Source organism: Camelina sativa, chromosome 2 (genome assembly GCF_030686135.1).
Source record: "Camelina sativa cultivar CO46 ecotype springtype chromosome 2, ASM3068613v1".
In the NCBI taxonomy this organism is placed as follows: domain Eukaryota; kingdom Viridiplantae; phylum Streptophyta; class Magnoliopsida; order Brassicales; family Brassicaceae; genus Camelina; species Camelina sativa.
Genome location: NC_141881.1, coordinates 11,620,336 through 11,643,984, shown reverse-complemented (window position 1 = coordinate 11,643,984; position 23,649 = coordinate 11,620,336). Strand labels below are relative to the sequence as shown.

At 35.2% G+C, this 23,649-nt stretch overlaps 4 protein-coding genes and 1 pseudogene across 10 annotated transcripts; 1 reads left to right on the top strand and 4 right to left on the bottom strand.

Moving 5' to 3' along the window:
* Window positions 1–588: 588 nt before the first annotated feature.
* On the bottom strand, window positions 589–3,786 carry LOC104721375 (uncharacterized). 2 transcript variants are annotated; one of them, XR_002034792.2, is made up of 13 exons: window positions 3,420–3,786; window positions 3,214–3,298; window positions 3,050–3,120; window positions 2,799–2,913; window positions 2,619–2,698; window positions 2,243–2,327; window positions 2,075–2,155; window positions 1,689–1,783; window positions 1,551–1,601; window positions 1,217–1,308; window positions 1,041–1,113; window positions 892–969; window positions 589–813 (listed from the first exon to the last, which is right to left on the bottom strand). XR_002034792.2 is itself a non-coding variant. In XM_010439345.3 (13 exons), the coding sequence occupies exons 1-13, from the start codon at window positions 3,542–3,544 to the stop codon at window positions 772–774; spliced, it is 1,062 nt and encodes a 353-aa protein (XP_010437647.1). In that variant the 5' UTR covers window positions 3,545–3,786; the 3' UTR covers window positions 589–771. The 2 variants fall into 2 exon arrangements, 1 of the variants encoding a protein (XP_010437647.1); XM_010439345.3 differs by having other exon boundaries at window positions 1,217–1,297.
* A 2,366-nt stretch (window positions 3,787–6,152) lies between these two features.
* LOC147948461 (potassium/proton antiporter CemA pseudogene) lies at window positions 6,153–7,137 on the bottom strand (annotated as a pseudogene). Its single transcript, XR_015566790.1, has 2 exons — window positions 7,066–7,137; window positions 6,153–6,740 (listed from the first exon to the last, which is right to left on the bottom strand). The product of XR_015566790.1 is annotated as a potassium/proton antiporter CemA pseudogene (transcript).
* Window positions 7,138–7,323: 186 nt separating this feature from the next.
* On the top strand, window positions 7,324–15,785 carry LOC104721334 (uncharacterized). Of its 4 annotated transcripts, none has more exons than XM_087481952.1 (20): window positions 7,324–7,578; window positions 8,131–8,186; window positions 11,318–11,422; window positions 11,536–11,592; window positions 11,676–11,746; window positions 11,832–11,931; window positions 12,013–12,083; window positions 12,177–12,280; window positions 12,383–12,483; window positions 12,562–12,615; window positions 12,702–12,757; window positions 12,851–12,889; window positions 13,044–13,191; window positions 13,277–13,452; window positions 13,539–13,606; window positions 13,708–13,780; window positions 13,847–13,908; window positions 13,984–14,833; window positions 14,919–15,209; window positions 15,314–15,785. In XM_087481952.1, exons 2-20 carry the CDS (start codon window positions 8,145–8,147, stop codon window positions 15,612–15,614), a joined length of 2,769 nt encoding a protein of 922 aa, XP_087338078.1. In that variant the 5' UTR covers window positions 7,324–7,578; window positions 8,131–8,144; the 3' UTR covers window positions 15,615–15,785. The 4 variants fall into 4 exon arrangements, with proteins under 4 accessions (XP_087338078.1, XP_010437602.2, XP_010437610.2 ...); XM_010439300.3 differs by having other exon boundaries at window positions 7,516–7,823; XM_010439308.3 differs by lacking the exon at window positions 7,324–7,578 and adding an exon at window positions 7,808–7,999.
* Window positions 15,776–20,565, bottom strand: LOC104721359 (uncharacterized). Of its 2 annotated transcripts, XM_087481963.1 has the most exons (8): window positions 19,876–20,565; window positions 19,380–19,771; window positions 19,112–19,297; window positions 18,923–19,024; window positions 18,786–18,857; window positions 18,588–18,701; window positions 17,823–17,926; window positions 15,776–17,208 (listed from the first exon to the last, which is right to left on the bottom strand). In XM_087481963.1, the coding sequence occupies exons 7-8, from the start codon at window positions 17,865–17,867 to the stop codon at window positions 15,997–15,999; spliced, it is 1,257 nt and encodes a 418-aa protein (XP_087338089.1). In that variant the 5' UTR covers window positions 17,868–17,926; window positions 18,588–18,701; window positions 18,786–18,857; window positions 18,923–19,024; window positions 19,112–19,297; window positions 19,380–19,771; window positions 19,876–20,565; the 3' UTR covers window positions 15,776–15,996. The 2 variants fall into 2 exon arrangements, with proteins under 2 accessions (XP_087338089.1, XP_087338084.1); XM_087481958.1 differs by lacking the exon at window positions 17,823–17,926 and having other exon boundaries at window positions 19,876–20,207.
* Window positions 20,566–20,640: 75 nt separating this feature from the next.
* LOC104721326 (uncharacterized) lies at window positions 20,641–22,647 on the bottom strand. The gene is made up of 2 exons (XM_010439281.3): window positions 21,399–22,647; window positions 20,641–21,015 (listed from the first exon to the last, which is right to left on the bottom strand). The coding sequence occupies exons 1-2, from the start codon at window positions 22,212–22,214 to the stop codon at window positions 20,890–20,892; spliced, it is 942 nt and encodes a 313-aa protein (XP_010437583.1). The 5' UTR covers window positions 22,215–22,647; the 3' UTR covers window positions 20,641–20,889.
* Window positions 22,648–23,649: the final 1,002 nt, after the last annotated feature.

The following is a 23,649-nucleotide window of genomic DNA, read 5'->3' as shown; positions in this document are numbered from 1 at the left end:
AAGTGGTCAAAATCATCCCGACATTTCAATGAAAACTTCTTTAAGGAGGAGTTGTTGTTGCAATCACCGCCGTCTTGTTGCAGAGACAGCGTTGAATCAACGAAAGCCCTGAAGTTGTCCTGAGCATCGTCCCTGTTAATATTACTACCCTCGTTGGGATAAAAGACATCTGAGTCATCGAACTTGAGATGGTCTTGAGATGAAATCATGAGTGTGAATAGATCCCTCCATCTTTTGGAGAGAATTGATGTGGAAGCAGCTCGTTTGATGGGAAGCAAGGACAAGATTTGGTCCAGGATCTTATCTGGAAGGGAGCTAAGTGCATCTCTACATCTAACCTCTTTGGTATTCATGATGAGACCGATCCGGTTTCTATGAAATCAAACGGCGGACTTAGATCAGGAGATATATATATGTATATCATGCAAAATTGAAAAAGAAAAAGCCTCCACGTTCGAGAACAATCATCGATCGAACTCAGAAGAAAGATGAATAAAAAAGTAAAAAAAAAAAACAGAAACTGACCTATTAATTTAATTTCAGTGGTTCGACTGAATCATTTCAGGATTTGATCAAAATCTAAAAACGTACGGGCATAAAACTGAATTATTGAAAAAATATCGAAGGTGATCTTTTTACTTTGATTTTCTTGTATTGTCCAATCCAATAACACGAGCTAGAGATTGTTTTTGTTATTCATAAGCTGACACAGCGTAACAAGTGAAAAACACACGACGGCTTTGGCATTGTCTGGTGGTGGTGACGGCTGATTCAAGTCTTAGGCTGTTGTGAAGGTTTCCACATTCCTGGTATCTGTTAAGTAAACGGAATATATAATCAGACTTTGAAGACTAAAACAAATTGATATTGATACACAACACTGACACAAACCTCAACACCATTAGGCCCAATTCTGTTACGTGATACGAAATTCAGAACTAGATTTGCAAACTCCTCCGGTACATCTTCCTGCATCCACGTAGATCATCATTGCACAAAAAGACTCAAATGTAAGAATCATTAGGCAATCGCATTTTTACCTGTATGGCATGTCCAGTGTGTTTGACCACGATCATCTGGAACTTTCCTTGCATTTGACCAATTGTGAGGGTCCTAATCCAATTTAACGACACCATTATTACGACAGGCTAAATATTTCGATCCAACACAAGTTGAGACCTTAGCCAGAGTTCCAGAGGGACAAAAACAGATTTACCTGTCCAACCTATCAGTTCCAGCTAATAGCAAGAGTTTTGGAACAGGAGATGACAAGAACTTCTCCGAGAGACCATCATACCTGCAAGGCAACTAACATCGAATCATAAACTGTCAAAGAGAGGTATATGTTTACACTCGAATTCACAAGACTAGCTGTTGACACTAATAACTCTTGTTATTCGACCGTACCAACAACCTAATAGCCTTAGCATTTGTTTACATATGGATGATAGATTACTTATAAGATCTCAGGGTGACCAAATATGGCCAAGATTCTCTGTGTTGTGCTCAGTGATTTACTGAACGAAAACAAGGGGTAGTGAGGGTCATACCAGCCTTTCCAATATTGCTCTGTTTCCTCTAGGCGCGTCCGGTATACGTAGCTGGACAAAAAAAGTTCATTTCCAGTCATTAGGAAGCAAACATGTGAATACCTCAAAATGGTTACTATCAGTAACAGAGATACGCACCACTGCTTTGAATCATCATATTTGAGGGTTGTTGGGATGGAGACACGAGCAGAATCAATGTTTCTTAAGGACCCTCCTCTAACGCTGTATTCAATCTGCATAAATTATACATTACTTTAGAGATGGCAAACCCAACAAAACTTTACTATAAAATAATCAATAGTTGTTTGCAGCTTTAGCTAAATCTAAAGATCTCAAGGCAATGAGGGGAGCCTTGGAAGCTGAAAGGCCAAAATTTTCATTACCAATGATTCAACAAAAGAAAATATCACACAGCCGAAAGACCAGAAGTAAAACACTATATATTAATGCCATAATACGACACATAAAATTGCTAGATGTCTTGTTTGTGTATTCATTCAACCAAGTGTTTAAAAGTTGCTTACTGCTTTTTGGATGCTAGGAAAATGCTGCATTCTGTTTGAAAGAATTTTCTGCATGTGAATCAATGAGGCAATAGCAGTACCCTGCAATGAAAGCGCTTTGATCAGTTAATCTACAAGAGTGCAGACCAAATGAAAAACATCTGAGACTTTTCCATAAAAAAAGCAAACCTCAACAACATCCACAACGACAAGCCCAGCCAAACTACGCAATGTTTTGTTTGCAGCAACTTGCACAGCGACCGAACCTCCCATGCTGTATGTTAATAACATGAAACCAATTCATGAAAACTGTATTACACTACTTTTCTCCTACAGATTTATGCATGCGTCTATCACTACAATCATGTACCAAAGGGAGCCCACATTTATTCCTTAAAAAATTCAAGTCATAATCATAGGTTCAGTATACGAAACATTGTACCAAGTTGATCGTAAACAACTAAAATCTTAAACTTTATCAGATATGTTACAGGTGTAAGATATATTCCCAGGCACACTCCGTTTACACTTTATGAAACAGATCAAAAAAGAAAAAGAAAAAAACCTGTGACCAACTAGCACAATAGCTGGAGGAGAGTCTCCATACAATTCCTTAATCACAGCCAAAACATCATTGCTCATTGTCTGCATTTCCCATCTTACTACATCAGTCTCAATTTTCAAACACCAACCAGCTAATGTATAAAATCAAACGAGGAAATCCAGACTAGTAAAAACGTTATACCTCGAGCGATAAATCCAATTCATTCTCTGAAACCGATTTACCATGTCCTCTCAAGTCCATGGCAACCACTCTTGCTTTCTCCTTGATTTTACTTGCCACTATAGAAAACGAAAGCCTAGCAAGAAGAACAGATGAAACTATTATATTCTTCATGCCTGTCTAAGTAGTAAGTTCCATACATACACATATTCAGCGAGTTCTCTCATCAGTGAAGTTAACCTGAAGAGCCAAGAATCAAAAAAAACACTCACCCAGAGTATCCACCACCATGAAGACAAAATACAACAGGTCCTTCAGTTCCAGCCATATATACGTGAAACACCTAAAACGATACACACTCCATTAGAGAGCCAAAGAGAGAACAAAACTAAAACGTTCTGGAGAAACTTGAGAGAGCAATTCATTAAAGCGTTACATCGTCAGATCCAGTGATTGATACATCATCTTCTTTATCAAAATAGCTTGTCCACTCTACAGGCGAATACTTCTCCGACGAACTCCTGAATCCCACAAAAAAAAAAAAAAAACAATTTCAATTTATCAATCCACGATGTAAGATTTGTACAGTTGACGATAGAGATGAGAATTGGAGAAACGAAATCAGAATTGAATTTGACTGACGTGGAAGGAGGACGAAGAGGACGAGCGGCGAAGACAGACGCCGGAGCTTCATCTATTGGTTCTACTACATGATCCTCCTCTGAGGTATCTTCACGAAGCGGATTTAAATTTGAAGAAGAATCCATTTGTTGAATTCAGAACAGATCAAATGGGAGTATAGTACGTAACCTCACAGATCTTTAACACTTCTTCTTCTTCCACTCTTCTTCTTCTTTGTTTACAACTCTCGCTTTTCTCCATTTTTCGCGTTTGTTTTTCCGTCGTTTCAATAGGAAGGTGACACCTCGACGAAGGCAAATTGGACTGGGCTTATATATTTTTGGGCCATTTTTAGGCTTAATGAATTCAATCTAACAAATAACTATTCAAAAATCTAATCCAATAACAAGTGAAATATTTATAAGGATTGCTAGATTCATTAACAATCCTATATTCTTTTATTTTAATTGAATAACACAAAATTTTTATTGATTTTATAAAATTTTGAATCCAATAACTCAAATTTATTAAAATTTTAAATGACTTTTTACAAATCACAAACTAATAACACTAAACTTAAATCTATATACTTATTTAAGCAACCCTTTAAACAAATAACCCTACTCCATGTAAAATATTACACAAAATGCCACTATATTTTAATACAAAATATAATAACAGAATCTTAATATTAATTTGTTGTAACCTGAAAATGATTATCCAAAAAATAATAATTATTAATTTATTAGATTACAAGAAATCATTAATAAAATAATTTTGAAATTATTTAATAAAATAATAATAAAATTATTTCGAAATTATGTAATAAAATAATTAAATATATTCTATTTATTGTTTCAGAAATCTTAGGAAACAATAACAAACTATTTAGAAAATTATTAAACTTAAATTTATTTATAAAACTAAGATTAAATATTTACATATCTAAATCATTTAATAATAACAAATATATATTAAAATTAGGATACAACATTGTTTATATTTTTAAAATATATCTATATACTTATTTAAGCTATGTTGTTAAAAATTTAACCAGTTCTGATGTGACATATTACGAAAATGCTATTATATTTTAACAAAATAAAAGTTTAGATTTGTTTACAAAATAATAAAACTCTATTTATTGTTTCATAAATCTTAGGAAATAATAACAAACTATTTAATTGGCTAAAACTTAATTTTTTATACACAATATTCACTATATAAACAATACTAAGTGTATAGTATTGATAATATACATAACTTAATTGTAATTTTCACCTATAAAATTAATATACAACATGTTATACCAATAACTTCAATTTATAAATTTGGTATATTAAGATCTCTAAAGACGATCACATCAATTTGTAATACCAAATCACGGGTCAATACATGTTTTGTTGGATTTTTTTGGTTTTATCGAATGTATAATTAACAAATTTGATATTGCACCAAACCAAAATAGTAGTACCAACTACGGGCCAAAATCAGAGTACGACCTTAAGTAAATTAAATATATGATTTTATAAAATGTATAGAATTAATAAATTTTCTACTATTATTTTGTAACAAACAAATCCAAATTTACATAAATATTTCCTCACGCTGGTAACATTATTCTACAAAATATTAACGTGTATTTATGATTCGGGTAATAAAACGGGTAATGAGACGGGTAACAAGACGATCAAAAATTAAATTAATATCCGATACTCGATCATTATTCATGGATAATATAATTATTATACCCTTCACTCGACCCTAAAGCTGCGGATACTTTTTTTCGGGACGGATTCAAACCAAAAAACGGGTCCAATACGGGTATCGATAGTAGTTTCTAGGCCTACCTATTTGTAGTTTAATATGAATCAAATTTACCATATAGTACTATATTATATAACATGTAAATGAGTGATACAACATAAACATAATATTAACCAGTGTTCAAGAAAGCGGTCTAGGCGGCCGCCTAGGCGCCGTCTAGGCACTAGGCGCTCAGCAGACGTCTAGATGACCGCCTAAACCGCTTAAAATTACATAAATTGTATTTTAATATTTATTTTTGATTTTTAAATTACATATATTAAATTATTATGTTTTATATCTATATATATAATTATAAACATTTATATGTTGTTAATATAATTTAAATACATGTATTTTTTTACTTTTGTTTATAATTTATATTTTTTTATTTTTATAACATATATATTTGTATAATTTTATATATTTAATGTTTTATGTTGTAAACGCTTAAACCGCCTAAAAACCGTCTAGGCCCCGACTAAGCGTTTTAGGCGCTAGGCGCTGGATCACCGCCCAGATACCGCCTAGCGCTTTCTTGAACACTGATATTAACAAATAACAAAATAAAAAAAAATTCCCCGTGCTACCAGCGCGGATTATTATCTAGTTTAAATTTAAATTTACATAACATTTAAATTTAATAACAACAGAATCTACATAACATTTAATTTTTTTTTTTTAAACTCTATTCAAAAATCTTAAACCAATAACTCTCACTTAATGATTTTGTTGAACTCTTCACTTATCCAAGAAAAGGTATTTCTAGTTTGCATAGTCCAATCATTTATTCCGAAAATTTCTACAATAAAGTTAGCTAGGTCGATAAGATACTTCCCTAGCCACAATTCTGCTATTTACATTTACTGAAAAAAAATCAAATTTTTTTTGTTGAAATATACAAGGAATCCCTCATGGGTAAAAAGAGTAAAGTAAATACGACTTTGATTTGGTTATGATGTATAAGGTACGAAAGATTAAAATTGGATCGGTGAATCTTTTTTTAGTCGTTTATTGCATGATAAATCACTACAAGTGACGGAGATACACGATTTAAATAACGAAAAATCCAATATTTAAAAATTGTATCAAGAATGACTGGAAAGGTAGAAACTAGACCAGATAAAATTTGCTCATAATGAGCAAACCCAAAATCTTTGTAAATATAACCAATCATTAGTTCCCAACCGTGAGGCGAATGGAATCCAATACATAAATCAGTTAATAAAAGAATCGAAAAAGCTTTAATTGTATCACTTAAATTATATAGAAATTCTTGAACCCAAGAATTCAGAATAAAAAGCTTTTCCTTACCCCAAAAGGAATAACCACTTAGAATAACGAAAGATATTAGATTTGTCGAGAAGTGCAAGATTGTATGGATATGATACTCATTGTGTATCTTGATGAATTGGATCGTTTCTTTGTGGATTCTTAGACGAAATTGTTGAAATCAGTTTCTGGGTATTCCTTTATCATTTCATCGAGCTGGAATAGAAAGAAGAAATCATATACTTCCGTGGAGGTTCGAGTCCTCTTCAAGGCATAATATTGAAATGGAATAAGTTCGGCAGCGGATCGCGAAATCTTGGCGATCTTCTCTATCTAATGAATGGGGAGGGGGAGTCCGCTTTGAAATCGTCCGCCCTGCACCCCGCAGTATATGATTCAACAGGAATCACACAAAGGTAGATTGATACAATCTAAACCTCTGGTAAAAAGCCCCCCGTAACCCGGCAGATTAAAGTACATTACATAGTTCGTTTTAGGGATTGGTGACTTACCCATTCAGTGACTTTGGCACTGGATGGACGTTACCAAAATTGGTACTATCGGGTGTCGGGTGAATTCAATAATAGACGCCTGGCGACATTCCAGCCTTCCTTCTCCTTTCAGGACCTATCCTAAAGAGAATACAGTACTTCTTGGTCATGAATATCTGAATAGGGGTTGAACTCTTCACAAATTTTTATAAATTAGAATACAATAACAAACCTTTGATGATAAAATTTAACAAATTTTAAAAGGTATGATTATACTAATATGATTTTTTTAATTTGGAGATTGGAAATCTCACAATTTTATGTGAAATGCTCTTGCATCTTTTTTTATTTAATGTGAATGTGAATAATTGAGCATCCAATCTTCTTCTTTTTTTTTTTTTGATTGATGTGAATGATAGAGCATCGTATATTACAAAGTGATAAAAAAGAACAAATTTCACGTTTATGTTTTTTTTTTTTTTTTTTGTCCCTAGAAGGATGCTTCAACCATCTTGACCTAAGTTCAAAATCAGGCGGCGAGATAACTTGTGCTTTGTCAACAAAGTACTTCCACACTTCACCAGAGTAGAGTACGAGCAGTCAAAGAAAAGGTGCTGACGATTCTCATCTTTTAAAATATAGTTTCTTATTAGGAAGATAATTAATATCATCACTCATCAGTACTGGTATATCGTATATGTTTTGGATTTTACAATTTGCCAAACATCACCAACCGAGGGCCTACCGTACCCTATCTTTCCATCAAAGAAAAATTCCATATCTTGCTTCAAAGCATGCTTATCTTCATTATATAAACCCCTTCTCTCTCTCAGACTGATCAACTCAGACTCCTTTGGTAAAAAAAAATTACTTTTTAATTTTAAATACTATTGTGATCGTGGTCATGCATATATTTTATGTCAATCATCAGTTTCAAGCGTTTCCTAGTTTTGTTTTCCACTCAAAAACTGATATCAACTTCGTTCTTCCAAAACCATGCATTGATAGTTGATCTCAATCTCACATCCAAAAGTTTCAAATTTTAAACCCTTCATGCTACTTTTCAAGCTTTTGCAAGTTTATGTATTTTTTGTTGTTGTTTGCTGTTCCATGTGTTATATAAACTCTTTGCATAACCAGTGAATCCTTTAATCCTTATATAGGTAACTAATTAAAGATGAAGAACGGTCACTCGGAAAGCGAACTCCAAACTCAAATGGTAATTTAATATTTTCTCTCATGTTACATATCTGTTCTGAACATGAAAAACTTTGGTTTTGATCACTTATCCATAATCAAGTACGTATGGTTGGTTTTCAATCATACTTCAAGTACGATAAAAGATCTATAAATTGTCAATCTTTTTTTTTTCTTATTCTTTTTACTAAAAGACGAAGAAAAAAAGAAAAAAATCAGTCAGTTTGCAACGTCAAAGTCACAATCAAATTACGTGTCTAATATTAGTAGTTTTGGACCACTCGTTTCCTAAATAGTAATGAAGAATGTGAACTCTCTTGCGATCTTTTTACTCTTTAGATACATGTCACTGTCATCTATTTTTATTTTTTTCCTTTGTCAACATCTGTCGATTACAATTTTACTATATATTGCACGTTATATTTGAAGTTTTCTTTCTTGTAGTTTTTTAACCTCTTGTCTTGTTGGTTTATATGAAGTTTACTACCATTAGAATCAATTCCAATACTAAACATAATAATCGAATAAGATTAAAAATGCTTTATCACAGAATATTAAAGCAAAAGATGAAAAACATACTGTATATAGTAGTATCAGCTGTCTTCTACTCTACCCCGAATAATAGTATTGTCTCTATCTCGAATAAAATGGAAGGTAATCTTGGGAATATATATATATTAAACTAATGATACTAATAATATACATCCACCAAGTGAATTTTCAATAGTAACGTTTTTAAAACATATTTATAAACTTATATTAGTAAAATTAATGAGATATAGATATATACATATTTATAAACTTATATACATTGTCGTAAAATAAGGTGGTAAAAAGTTGATGATACAAAATAGAATAACTGATAGTACAAAATTTTAGACTCCACTTGGTACCGCAATTAATCATTTTGAGACTGTAAATAGGCGGAAATAGTATACTATAACATTTCTTAAAAATGTATGGGACTATACCACTTTTTCCCTAATTTTAAAATTTTGTTTGATATTTCTAATTTTTTTTTAAATTATTGTACCACCATCTTTTAAAATCATTTCTTATTTTGCACAGTCAAATAAAATTATTGTCTCGTCAAATTTTGCACCGTCATTGCTACAATAACCCACAATTTATTAGAAACAACTAAAATAATCTATCAAGATTTTAAAATATTTGTTAGCATATTTTTACTATATTACCCTTGCATATATTACTCATTTTTCTTCTTAACTACATAAATATTGTAAAAATCACACATATAATACTAAATATTCAGAAAATTATTTTAAAACAAAATTTTAAAAAGGAAATAATGGAAAAACGAAAATTAATAAAGAAAATCATTTAATAAGGGATTCAAATGAAAAAGGAAATATTTTTTAAAAGAAAAATCTTCAAAAATCTTTAGTAATTTTTTGTAGACTTCAAAAATATAAATTAACAGATTTATAGGTCTGCATAGTTCTATAAACTTTGGTTAAGTCTTCGCATTTTTGGTAGACTTCAAAAATATATTAGTCAGACTTATAATTACTTTGCAAAGAATCATAGACTTTAGTAAAGTCTTCAGATTTTTGGTAAACTTAAAAAATATATTAAGCAGATTTATAGTTAGTCTGCGGAGATTCATATATTTTGATAAAATCTTCACATTTTTGGTAGACTTCAAAAATATATTAAGCAGACTTATAGCTAGTCTATGGAGTAATCTAGACTTTAGTTAAGTCTTCGCATTTTTAGTAGACTTCAAAAATATATTAAGTAAACTTATAGCTAATCTGCGGAGTAAATCTAGACTTTTGTTAAGTATTCGTATTTTTGGTAGACTTCAAAAATATATTAAGTAGACTTATAGCTAATCTGCGAAGTAAATCTAGACTTTTGTTAAGTCTTCGTATTTTCGGTAGACTTCAAAAATATATTAAGTAGACTTATAGCTAATCTGCGGAGTAAATCTAGACTTTTGTTAAGTTTTCATATTTTTGGTAGACGTCAATAATATATTAAGCAGACTTATAGCTAATCTGCGAAGTTCTATAGACTTTTGGTTAAATCTTCGTATTTTCTGTAAACTTTAAAATTATATTAAGCAGACTTATAGATAGTCTGCAGAGTAATCTAGACTTTAATTAAGCCTTCGCATTTTCAGTAGACTTCAAAAATATATTAAGTAAACTTATAGCTAATATGCGGAGTAAATTTAGATTTTTGTTAAGTCTTCATATTTTCGATAGACTTCAAAAATATAATTCAGTCCAGAAATTCAATAAACTTGAACAACTAAAACTAATCAAAAAGAAAAAGACGTAAGAGATCTTATATTGTAGACAATGAAAAAAGTCGATTCAATATTAATTCTATTATATTAGGTTTTAAACAATTAATATATTTTTATAAATATTTAAATATTGAAATTTAATTTTAATAATTTTATGAACCATATATATTTGTCATTTGAAAAAAAAAAAGGCAAAGGATTTTTGGTATTATGAAAATTATTACACAAAAAGTGAGTTAACCTAACAATAAAAATAAAAAGAAGTTAGTCTGGCTAATCATTAAAAAATTGGATTAATTCTCTCTTTTTTTTTTACTGCCAAATCATTTTTTACTCTCTCTGTTTTACAAAGAGTGTCATTTTGACACATTTCACACAAATTAAGAAAAGTTTGAATTATACTTATTTGCCCCTATTTATTAAGTGATTAATGATCAAAATTCAATGAAAATAGCTTTAGATTTAAGGATAAAAAAGAAATTTTAGCATTAAAACACTCATTGAATATGTAAAATGACATTCGTGTTGTGAAACAAGAAATTTTTTCGAGAATGACACTCTTTGTGAAATTATATTTTTCTCTTAGAGGGTTCAACAACTCGTTTAGGGAAAGTGACAGCTATCCACGAAGTGCCAACAACTCGTCACCACCACCGCCTCGTGGCGGCTGGCATCTAAGCGCCTCATTTCTTTTGCTTCTGTTATCTTCGCCACCAAAAAAAAAAAAAAAACTTATCAAAACATCTTTTTTTGAATTCTTAATAGTTAGTTATAAGAACATGAAACATTTGGTACTAATTAAAGACTAAAACTTTTGTTACCTAGCTTATTGATTTAGTCATACATGTTAAGCAAATTTTGATTTACAATTTTTTTAGATTGGAAATGAGAGACTTCCTAAAGTAACGTGGCAAAGGAAGTTGAACAGCAACGTAAAGAACCCTTCTGAGTTCAAGATGAGTATAAGAGATCTTCTTCATCTGGTACATTTCTTTTTATAGTTATAAGCTGAATCAATATGACTAAAGTTTATTCAGATGATTGTAGATATTAAAACTTGTTTCTCTCTTTGTCTCTTTGTGTGGCATTTCTGAAGTTTCCAATAGGCTACAGATTGTGGCGTTACACTAAAGAACAAGCTGTTAAAGGAAAAGTAAGTTGTTTTATAATGTATTCACAAACAAAAAAACATTTGTTCTTTAACACCAGATTCTGAAACTTCAATTTCTTGATTAGGTTTCGATGTACGATATGTTCAAAAAGCGTCATGTAACAGGCAACCATGGCGTCCCATTAGGTGGAATTGGGTAAGATTTAAGTTTAATATAAGCAACAGGTTGATCTTTCTATTGGAATTGTTGTTAATACACAAAATCGCGCGTTTTTTTTAAGTGGAGGAAGCATTGGAAGGAGTTACAAAGGTGAATTTCAGCAGTTTAAGCTCTTTCCTAAAGTTTGTGAAGAAACTCCAATCCTCACAAACCAGTTCTCTGTAAGTATATATCTCTCGTTCTGACACTTACATTCACAAAGATGCATGCTTTTTGATTACGACGTTATGGTAATTGATTAGGTTTTTGTTTCGAGACCCGGTGGGATGAATTATTCAACTGTTCTATGCCCAACAAAGCCAGAATCTGTAAAGTGAGACACTTACTTGGTTTTTTCATGGATCATTTCAAAGGCAAACTTTGTTGCTTATTGTTCCGGTTATATAACTTAATGTTATTTATGCAGTGGTAAAACAGAGGATTTAGGAATAGAATCATGGGACTGGAACATGAAAGGGGACAAATCTATGTATCATGCTTTGTATCCGAGGTCTTGGACCGTTTACAACGGTATTAAAATGAATCTAACCATGGTTCGTTATAGAGCAAAATGTACTCAGATTCATGATTGCTAAAGGTTATAGTAAAATGTCTTTTGACTTTGGAGAACAGAGCCTGACCCTGAACTAAGCATAGTTTCTCGTCAAGTTTCTCCCTTTATACCTCAAAATTACAAAGAAAGCAGTCTTCCAGTATCGGTTTTCGAGTTTACGGTAAGAATATCCCAATAAGAAGTTCTTTTTTATGACTTTTTATCTCAAGAGATCATAACAATTGTACCTTTTTGGCAGGTGAGTAACCTTGGGAAAGAAGAAGCAACGGTTACTTTGGTCTTTACTTGGGAGGTACTCTAATCGCAAACAAAAATAATATCTATCTGTTTCATGTATTTGAATTTTCAAGACCATTTTTGTTTGTGTGCTTTACTTAGAACTCAGTGGGAGGAGATTCTGGGTTAACTGGAGAACACTACAACTCAACAACAATGTAAGTATCTACCTACATCTTAACGTCTATTGTCACAGCTTCTGTCGTTTTGTTCTAACACAAGAAACTGATTTTGATGGTGTGATACATCAGGGAAAGAGATGGAGTTCATGCAATAGCTTTACATCACAAGTAAACTTCTTTTACTTAACCCTTAAGTTACTGAAAATTCCTCTGTTTTCGCCATTTGAACCGGGGTTTATTGCCGGTTTCCGGATGATTTAGTGTCGATATATTACAAATGTGATGGAATTAAATTGTTAAAAGACTCACTGATAACTTGCAGGACGGCCAATGAACACCCGCCAGTTACTTACGCCATTGCAGCGCAAGAAACAGAGGATGTTCATGTCTCGGAGTGTCCATGCTTCTTAGTTTCTGGTCATTCTCCTAAAGGAATCACAGCAAAAGAGATGTGGGATGAGATTAAAAAGGTGTAATCTTTTTGTTCTCATTTCTTGCAATGTTCTTCCAAATCTATTCAAAGAAAGGTCTGAATGTTTTTGAACTCTCTTTCAGAACAAATCGTTCGACGGGTTAAATAACGAGCCAGGCTCACCTTCGAGACCTGGAACATCCATTGGAGCAGCCGTAGCTGCTAAAGTGAATGTTCCTCCAGGTTGTGACCGTACTGTCACGTTTTCACTCTCATGGGACTGTCCTGAGGTGCGGTTCAATGAAAAGACTTACCACAGGTACAACCTATTCATTCAAAAATCTTGCATGAATATATATACTTCTATTTTAGTACTCACCTAATGTGAATCCTTATACTTTACAGACGATACACAGAATTCTATGGCAACTTAGGCGACGCAGCAGTGGAAATGGCTCGAGACGCTCTTCTAAGTACGTACAGGAATTTGCAACAAAAGTCTCATATGATGTTTTCGGTTTCTTCTTTGCAACAAAAGTCTCATATGATGTTTTCTTTCTTCTTGAAACACAAGATTATGTTGATTGGGAGTCTCAGATTGAAGCTTGGCAAAGCCCTATTCTTTCAGACACTACACTTCCTGACTGGTAAACTCTATTTTTACCTTGAAGCTTCTCTTTTACTCCGCAATCGCTAACCAATGAATATTTCAGGTACCGAGTTACTCTATTCAACGAACTTTACTATTTCAACTCCGGAGGAACTATCTGGACAGGTAATTTAGTTATAATGTATAAACAAACAACTGTAGAATTTTTCTTTGACTATTTTGTTTTTTCACTATCCATAGATGGCTTGCCTCCCAAGGAAAACAATGAAAGAAGCAAGAGTTTAAATACAGAACAGAACAACATTGTTATAGACCTCTTCAAGAAAATAAATGCGGTCTGTGAGCAGATTCATTCTCCTCAATACTCGAACGCGGAAGAGAACATTGGGCAGTTCATTTACCTCGAAGGAATTGAGTATCTAATGTACAACACTTACGACGTTCACTTCTACTCTTCATTTGCACTTCTTAGTCTCTTCCCTAAGCTCGCACTCAGCATCCAAAGAGACTTTGCAGCAACAGTTTTGTTTCAAGATCCCACCAAGAAACAGATCATGAGCTCTGGCGAGTGGGTTCCAAGAAAACTTCTTGGATCTGTTCCTCATGATATAGGTCTAAACGATCCGTGGCTCGAACTAAACGAATATAACTTCTTCAACACGGATCGTTGGAAAGACTTGAACGCCAAGTTTGTTCTTCAAGTCTACAGAGACGTGGTTGCCACCGGCGATCAGGGTTTTGCGAAAGCGGTTTGGCCGTCTGTTTACACAGCAGTTGCTTACTTAGACCAGTTTGATAAGGACGAGGACGGGATGATTGAAAACGAAGGGTTCCCGGATCAGACATACGATGCTTGGAGTGTTACAGGGGTTAGTGCTTATTGTGGCGGTCTCTGGGTTGCTGCTCTTCAAGCTGCGTCTGCGTTTGCTAGTATTGTTGGGGAAAACGCTGTTGCCATTTACTTCAATGCAAAGTATGAAAAGGCGAAAAGCATTTACGAGAAGCTATGGAACGGTTCGTACTTCAATTACGACGATAGTGGTAAGGGGTCTAGCTCCTCAATTCTTGCTGATCAGTTGGCTGGACAATGGTAAGAGTAAGACTCAACTACTCCGTTTACATACTCAGTTCTTTTCGCAACGCTATTGAAGTAGCGGTCTTTTGTGTTTTTGTAGGTACGCGAGAGCATGTGGATTGAAGCCGATAACGAAAGAGGAATGGGTAAAGAAAGCACTCGAGACGATCTATGAGTTCAATGTGATGAAAGTGAGAGGAGGGACGCGTGGAGTAGTGAACGGGATGTCTCCGGATGGACAAGTGGATACGAACTCGTTGGTTTCAAAGGAGGTTTGGGCTGGGACTACTTACTCTGTTGCAGCTTGTATGATTCAAGAAGGAGAAAGAGACAAAGGGTTTCAGACAGCAAGTGGAATCTACGAGGCTGTTTGGTCTGATCGTGGTCTCAGGTATATACATAATAAATAAGCTCACTTTCTGTTTCGCTAGACAAAACAAAAGTTAGTTACAAAATCTTTCTTCTTCTGTGGTGGATTTGCGTGTGTTGGTGCAGTTGCTCGTTTCAGACACCAGAAGCGTGGAACATGAATGATGAATACAGGTCTCTGTGTTACATGAGACCTCTTGCTATATGGGCTATACAATGGGCATTGACACGAACTGGATCGTTTGAAGAAGAGAAGCAAAAGTTAGTGGAAGGAAAAGAAGAAGAAAGTGATTTGTTGTTAAGGCAACACAAAGGGTTCCAAGATGTGGCTCGTTTTGTGAAGATAGTACCGACGAGCAATGAACATAGAACTAGAAGCCTCCTCCAAGACACGTATGAGGCCGTCCTCAATACACTCCGCTTATAGCCTAAGACCTCGAACTTATTTCTATGTCCCGGATGCAACATTTTTGCATCACATGTTTATTTATCTTGTCTCGTTAAATGAGGATCAAAATCTAAAACACTGTTCCTGGTTTTGGGAACAGTCACGATATTGTCACTGGTTTCGAGAAATATAAAATCTACTTTTGAAGCATGACCAACGAAAATAAATATAAGAGCTTAAACTATCAGCAACAGTTCAACAACAGTTCAACATCTAAAGGTTAATAGAGAGATTACAATAAAGCATTGAAGGTGAAGGAGTCAAGAGACGAATCAGATCCACCTTTTCATAAGAAACTGTCTTAGACTCCAGCTGCGTGAGTGCAGCAGGTCTAGCAACTTTGCAACATTGGATGATTCTCTTAACGTGGAGCTGCGTAAACCTGGTTTGCATCGTACTGATTCACTTGTGTGCTCCCTGGAGCAGTCACATACCCTGCAGGTTGAGTTGCAGGCTGTTGCTCATATCCTGCTTGAGTAGTTGCTGCTTGTGAATAAGCTGTTTGGCTTCCTGGTGCTGCACCATATCCGTAGTTAGGATCTTGAGAGCTTGTGTTGTAACCATAGTTTCCACTGTTTTGGGTCTGAGCAGTACCATAAGCAGGCTGTGAGGATGGATATGAACTGTATCCACTGGTTGGAGCTACTTGCCCACCATATCCAGCTGCTGCAGCCTGCTGTGCACCAGGCTGGTCATGAGTGGAAGAAGTTGGCTGAACACTTTGTTGCTGGTAAGCTGGACCAGTTGCAGGTGTTTGTGTACCATTGTTGTAACCGTCAGATGGAGCCGAGCTATAGGAAAGGTATGCTTGCTGTTGCACTGGCCCACCACTTGACGTGTAACCATATTGTTGTTGTGGAGCCATGTTGGTAGTGGTACTGCCATATGGTGCTGCTGCTGCTGGAGTTGCACCCTGGTAAGGAACATCACCGGAAGGAGTTGCCGCTGCAGGCCGTGGAGGCCCATATCCTTGCTGGACTGGACCTTGTTGCATCCCATAAGGCCTACCACCAGGTTGCTGCATTTGTGAATAGCCTGGCTGAGCACCACCCACTGGTGGGTATGAAGCTCCATAAGGAGGCTGCATCGGAGGATTATTGTCATACTTGGGCTGTTCATACATCTGCCCATAAGTCTGCTGATGACCGGTCTGGGAGTAAGGAGCAGTATGTCCATACTCTTGCCCGTGACTCTGACCGTAACCATAACTTACTTGGGAAGGAGGGGGACCACCCAAGGCAGGAGAAGGTGCATGGCCAGGAGGTGGAACTGGACCAGAGGTTTGAGCTCCTTGTCTACCATAATAATCGTAAGGACCAGAAGGTGGAGGTCTTTGGTCCCAGCCAGCATTATATCCACCTCTAGGGGGCATATGCTGTGGAGGATAACCACCGTAACCGGGAGAATTGTAATGTGAACCTTGAGATGAATACGGTCCACGGTTGTGGTAATCATAGGGCATTGAGTGGGGAGCATAAGGACCTCGAGAACCCCATTGAGGTGGACCACCAGGCCCTCGGGGTCGGTAGGGAGGCTGATTATAACCACCAGTATAGGGTGATGGCCTTGCATCCTACAAACAGAACAACAATAAAACCTCCCATCAGAGACCATAAAGATGGAATAACATATCAAACAGCAGGTGATGCTATTATAAAAACATGATTCCACTAGGACAAAGCAGATGAAATTGTAGATATTACACAAAAGTGATCAAAGAACATAGCAAGACAGCAAGAACAAGAAGGATTTTATTATGGCAGTCCGGCCAAATGAAAATCAGAAGCATGCCACAGATGCAGTGACAGCTATAATCCTACAGATAACATGTCAAACTAATAAATATTTCAAGTGAACAGAAATTTTTTGCCTAAGTTTGGCACCATCGAATAATTGGAACTGCAGTACTTGACACAAATAAAATTAGATCTTGATGTCATATTAAAGCAACTCCTCATTACACTCTCCCCTAAGCCATTCCATGCAAGTTCAGGCATATCTTATGCAATTTATTTACATTAGGTTGCAAATGGAGTTACAGAAATCTCCCAATCTCAATGGTAAAACACTAGGTGTGCATTGGCCCACAATATTCCAGATAAAGCTTTCTTCAAAGACATTAATTATGGACATTTTCCCTAGATTTAAAGTTATCAGTATTGGTCCTGGAGTTGTTAAGTCTCAAACCTGCAAGCCTGAATAACAATGTCTGATACCTTCTTCTGCAGACATCAGTCTACTGAACACCAGCGAGGCAATGCTGACCCCAAAGTGAACGGTACTAGCGAAATCTGCATTTTTAAAGCCAACACCAATTCGAGAACGGCACCTTTAATATTAAAAAAATCATGGCAACCGATATCGAGGATAGAACATATGATGTTCTTAACAGGTTTAAGTGAGCATTATGGTACACTCGCACATGTTTGTTTTTGCAAGCTAACCTTTTTGGCAGCAGATCAACTGTTTTTTAAGGGGTGTGTTCAAAGAAGATGCAGCTATCTAATGACCCTAGGAGATGGTATTGTTAAGAGCACTTAATAGACTACTGCATACGTTTTCCATACTTACTAAAAGATGGAATGTAACATTGATTTCATAGCGTAGCATTATTCCCAGGAAAGCAACATAAATCTGAGAAGAAATCCCCATCTTAAACAGCACAACATGAAAATAATATACTAAACCAGATGATGGAAACACTTTAAGCAAGCGCACATATCTATCAGCTCAAACAAAGTGTTTGCATAGTAAAATTAAAGACAGTAACAGGTACCACCATATCATAATATAACATCCCAACCACATAAACCATGCACCAAAGACGAAACGAAAGAAACATAGTAGCATTCAGGAAATGAACGATTTTTCAGGCACACGATACAACAAACCAAACTCAAGAATGAATGAAAACACATGCATCGTTCAGAGCAAATAGTATCAGAAACAAACCTGATACATAACTTCTTTTATCATGTCGGTTGCTATGTCAATCTGCCTCTTATCTCCAGAGATACGGACAGTCCTCTCCTTCTCACCATCACCTTCTGCATGTTGAGGTATTAACTACACAGCAAATTTTTAATCAGTTTTCACATAGATTGAGTCATGGTAAAAAACGTGTCCTAACATCATATAAAAGTAACCGACCTGAATGCGTGCTCCGGACCTTGTCTGCATGTTTTTGATTGTCTCCCCGCCTCGGCCAATAATAAGACCAACCTGTCAGTTGAAGCCGGATTAGGGATGACTAAATTGATGCTAGAAAAAAATAAAAGAGGGAGTACCTTATCATTCGGAACTTTAATCTCTATCTGTTCTGGAATCCCAATCGCATGAGTGGCAGGATGACGCCTCGCAACTAGGGCAGGTGAACCTCCTGCTTCGGCCTAAGGTAGTAGCAGAAGAAAATATTATCTTAAGATGTGTAGTGAAGAAGCCAAAACTGATGGGAGAAAAAAAAAACAACTGTTAACCTCTGCTATGACTGCACTGATAAGCTTCTCAGCATTTTCAATGCATACAACAGTTCCAATGATCTCAACTGGTCTTAGCGCAGAGTTGGGATCAGCTTCTGAATCCCTCAAAATTTGGATTTTAGCACCCGAGTTAAATTGAAGATGCCGTATAGTCTCCCCGCCTTTACCAATCAGTATACCTACCTGCAAAGCATTGACAAATTTACAGTAAGACATAGTATACTCAACAGACTAGTCAGAACAGAGACAAAATAAATGATATCACCTTTGAACTTGGGACATCAATTCTACGAGTCGTGGATTGAGTAACATCAACCTCCTTCTGAGAATTATCACCATCCAATTCCTTAATTTCTTCTTCACCAATCTTCTTCTCATTCAATTCCTTACTACTTTCATCAACCTCTTTCTGAGATTCACCACCATTACATTCTTCTATAGTACTTTCAACTGCTGGCTGATCTACACCACAAGTCTTATTTTTTTCAGACTCTTCAGCATTAACGGGATCTTGAACTTCCTCAACAGGAGGTAAAGAATCTTGATTCTCATCCTTGTGTACACTTGGTTCCTCAGTTTCCTCTTCCTTAGGTTCTTGAACCTCTTCTTCATCTTTAACCTCCACTGAAGAACCATTTTCTTGTGTTTTCCCATTATCTATACATCACAAAATGCCCATAAGAAAAAAAAAGTGAGACTAACATAGCCAAAACTGTAACCCCCCCAGTTTACAAAAGAAGCGAAAGAATCAGAAAAAATACCTAAACCATCTTGAGTTTCATCATCTTGGAGCTTGGCTCGCTTAGCCTGAGAAGAATCAGAAGCTGGTTTGCTCTCATCTAAAATATCTCCGTTAGAGCCATTATCGAAGCCGGCATGTTGCTCAGGCTCAACCTCGTCGAGCTTGCGTTTGAGATCGAACGGTGTCGCAGGGATAGTGACAACCTCTTCCTCCGCCATCTCTTGAAACGATGAATCTGGTGAAAGCTGCGTACTTTTTAGGGTTTGGGGGAAAAGAGAAAGAGAGAACTTTTTTTTTTATCTCCTCCGGCAATAAGCTGTGACTCTCTCTGAGCGGTGACACGAACAACTGAGATTAACTTTGTAGGCTCGACAATGTGTTTCTTAAGTTTGGGTTGGGCCTTTTAATGGGCTAGCCCGTTTGTTTTTTGAAAAAAAACAATACCAAAAACTACAAAGTTCATCATGTTTTGTTTTTCTTGCTTTCCGAGGCTTTTGGTTTTGGAAATTTCTTTTTTAGTTTTTTACTCTCTCATATACAAGTTACAACCCCTTCTGTCGTTGATGTTGTGGAGACAGCTTCTGCTTAAGGTTTGTAGTATCAACAAGTACAAGAGTTTATATGCGAAAAGTAGGATTTCATAGGCAGTACCTCTTTGTGGTTTTATCGACTTCGGACTATGTTATCCTGATATGCGAGGGTTGTCCTCCTATTAATAAGAGAGTTGTTCAATTCTATCTCTGTGGATTTGTTATACCTTTTGATGTGTTTAAGATCAAACAAATAAAAACGCTTACCAACTGGGATTTTTAGTCTCTTGACATAATACATAAATTGCTACAGTAATCACTTAGCGTGTCTCCCATGGCAGGGACAAGACTCAGCAAAAGCGACTTCGTAAGATGGTAAACTACTAATGGATAGGTACGACATAAACACATGGTTTTGTATTCTTTTGATACATAACATGATGAGACAGACATTGTACGACTGTTTCTCCACTGTGTATACGTATTGTAGACATCGGCTTCTCTCATCTAAGGCTCATAACCGGCCATGCGCCAGGAGATGGTAGAACAGGGCGGATCACAGGGACCCTTCTTACCTCTGTGAACACTTCATTGAGTCGGGCTGCCTGACTCATCACCCGCGACGCCTTCTGCACAGATCACAAACAACCCAAGACGTGATAATGATAGAAGACAACACCACCAAACGAATAACATGCAAAAGAGCTGTGAGCTAAGGGAAAATATCAAAATCTCAGCACTTTCTACGGGTGATACCCTAAGCACCTTTTGTTCTTGATCCAGACAAATCACAAGAACATATATTAACTACAAAATGAAACCTTAATTTAAACCAGGACAGGACAATCATTGCACTAAAGAACTAAACCTGAAATTCTACTGCTCAACTCAAACCAATTGCATCAACGCAACCTAATAGAGGAAAGCCTCCTCCTAAAACGAATCATTCTACAATAGCAGACCAACTTAAAGCAAAATGGTAAACACAAGGCTGAAAGTTAAAATAGTGTACCTTGTCGTCAATCGTAACTTTAAGGTGGAACCTTTGAGCTTTCTTTTTCATATTATACAATCTGCGTCCCAAGAGAACCAAACCCATCACAGCTGCAGCCATAGAGACAGACCAAACCGGACCAATCTTAAACACAGAGTACTTAAGAAGCACGAATGGCATCTTCCACCACACAATCTCTCTACTTTTACCCTCATCGCCAGATCTCACACCCCCAACTTCTACAATACTCCCTCCATTTCCTTCACTCGCTTCAGTAGAAGCAACCACACTATCAGAAACAATCTCATCATCTTCACCATTCACAACCCCAGAATCTCCAGAAACCAATTCATTTCCCCCTGCATCAGACCAAGACTTGCTCGAATCCTCAATAGGCTCCTCAACACCAGATTGGCTCTCAACGTGCCTTTCATCAGAAACTTCATAGTGAGATACAGTTCCACCAGTTAATTCAGCAGCAGCCTCGCTCTCGAGATCCTTCTCATTTGCAGCTTCATCAAAACCACTCAACCTAACCTCACCATCGCCCAAAACATCATAAACCCCTAATTCATTTCTAACACAATCATCACCCAATTGATTAACACTGAACTGATCCAAACCCAAATCAACCCGATTCGGAGGCTCCGACCCGTGATCAACCCGGGAAGAATCACCCGATTCAGTTACGAGGTTATCAGCAGAGAAATGATCAGAGAGAAGAATCATACCGACATCGATTACACTTGAACTCTTCTCCGATATGATCGAATCAGTTGATTCTGTATCAGAGCCATGAAGAAGCTCCCAATCGAGTAACCCATCATCATCCATGATGATCGGATTCAAATTTTAAGAATAATTAGAAACCCTAATGAAAACCCCCAAATTATTTTTGCAAAAGGATCACAAAAATAGAGCGGTTGATGTGATGAAAAATATAGAAACGAAGGGTTCTTATCCACTTTGAGGAAGTAAATACGTGGAGATATCTAATTGGATACGTGTCAATCGCAATGCACAGCTAGATATTCTTTACGCATTTAACTATGGTAGACTCAGAGAAGTATGGTATTTATTCCTTTCCTCTTTACCCATCTTTTTACAAATCAATTTGATTATTGGACACTGGATGGATGGTGCGGATCAAACGGATTAAAGAAGTATGATTAGATTGAATAGAGTATAGAATGAAGAGATTTTATTTGGATGTTCGCCATGAGTTGGAAGATGCGAATCAAACGGATTGAAAAAAAATGTTTAAATCAAATATAGTAAAATAACTGGAAGTGAAATATAAAAAATAATATAATTATTAAAATAACATTTAACTAAATCCTTTAAAGATAAAACCATTAATATAAAATCTAGCACTATAAAATAAATTGATGAGTTAAGAAAAAAAAAAGGATTGAAGTTATTCTTGGGGTTTTAAAATATCTTTAGACTGAAGTTCATATAATTTTTTAAAAAAAAACTAATATAGTTTGTCACTTCAAAAGTAATATTTTCAATTTGGAATATTATGTGTGAGTGTATCAATAAAACAATCAAAAAGTGTAAGTTTCAATTTTGATTGAGCCACTTGGTATTCCTTTTCTTTTAAGTTAAAAATAAATTAAAATATTTGTTTATAATTAACCCACTTTTAAAGGCATTTAACTCCATTTAACTCTACATTTAACTCAAATGTAACTCCTACCCAATAATTTTACATTCATTCCTCCAACTAATATATTTATCTTTCAAGAAAAAATGTTTTTGGTAAAATTTTAATATTTTTTAAATTATTTAATTGTTTTAAACTTTGAAATGAGGAATATTCTATATATAATAATTTTATGCGTAGTTACTAAATTTTTTTGATAATTTTATTTGATTCAATTTTACTATACTACAGTCATATGTTTACAATGTCATTAAGAAAAAATCTTTAAATCAATGTTTAACCTCTATAAAACATTGATTTAAAGATTTTTTCTTAATGACATTGTAAACATATGAGTGTCATTGATTTTTAAATGTTTCCCTAACCTCTATAAAACATTAAGAATACAATGTCATTAAGAAAAAATCTTTAAATCAATGTTTTATAGAGGTTAAACATGATAGATTCTCTCATATTAGGAAATGTTTGTTTGCCAAAAAAACAAAAACAGGAAAATGTTTAAATTTCTATATTATTATTTATATTAATATATCTAATCAATTTGTACTAACTTTTTGTAGTATTGGTTAAATTTTTGATTTATAGAAAATATTATATATT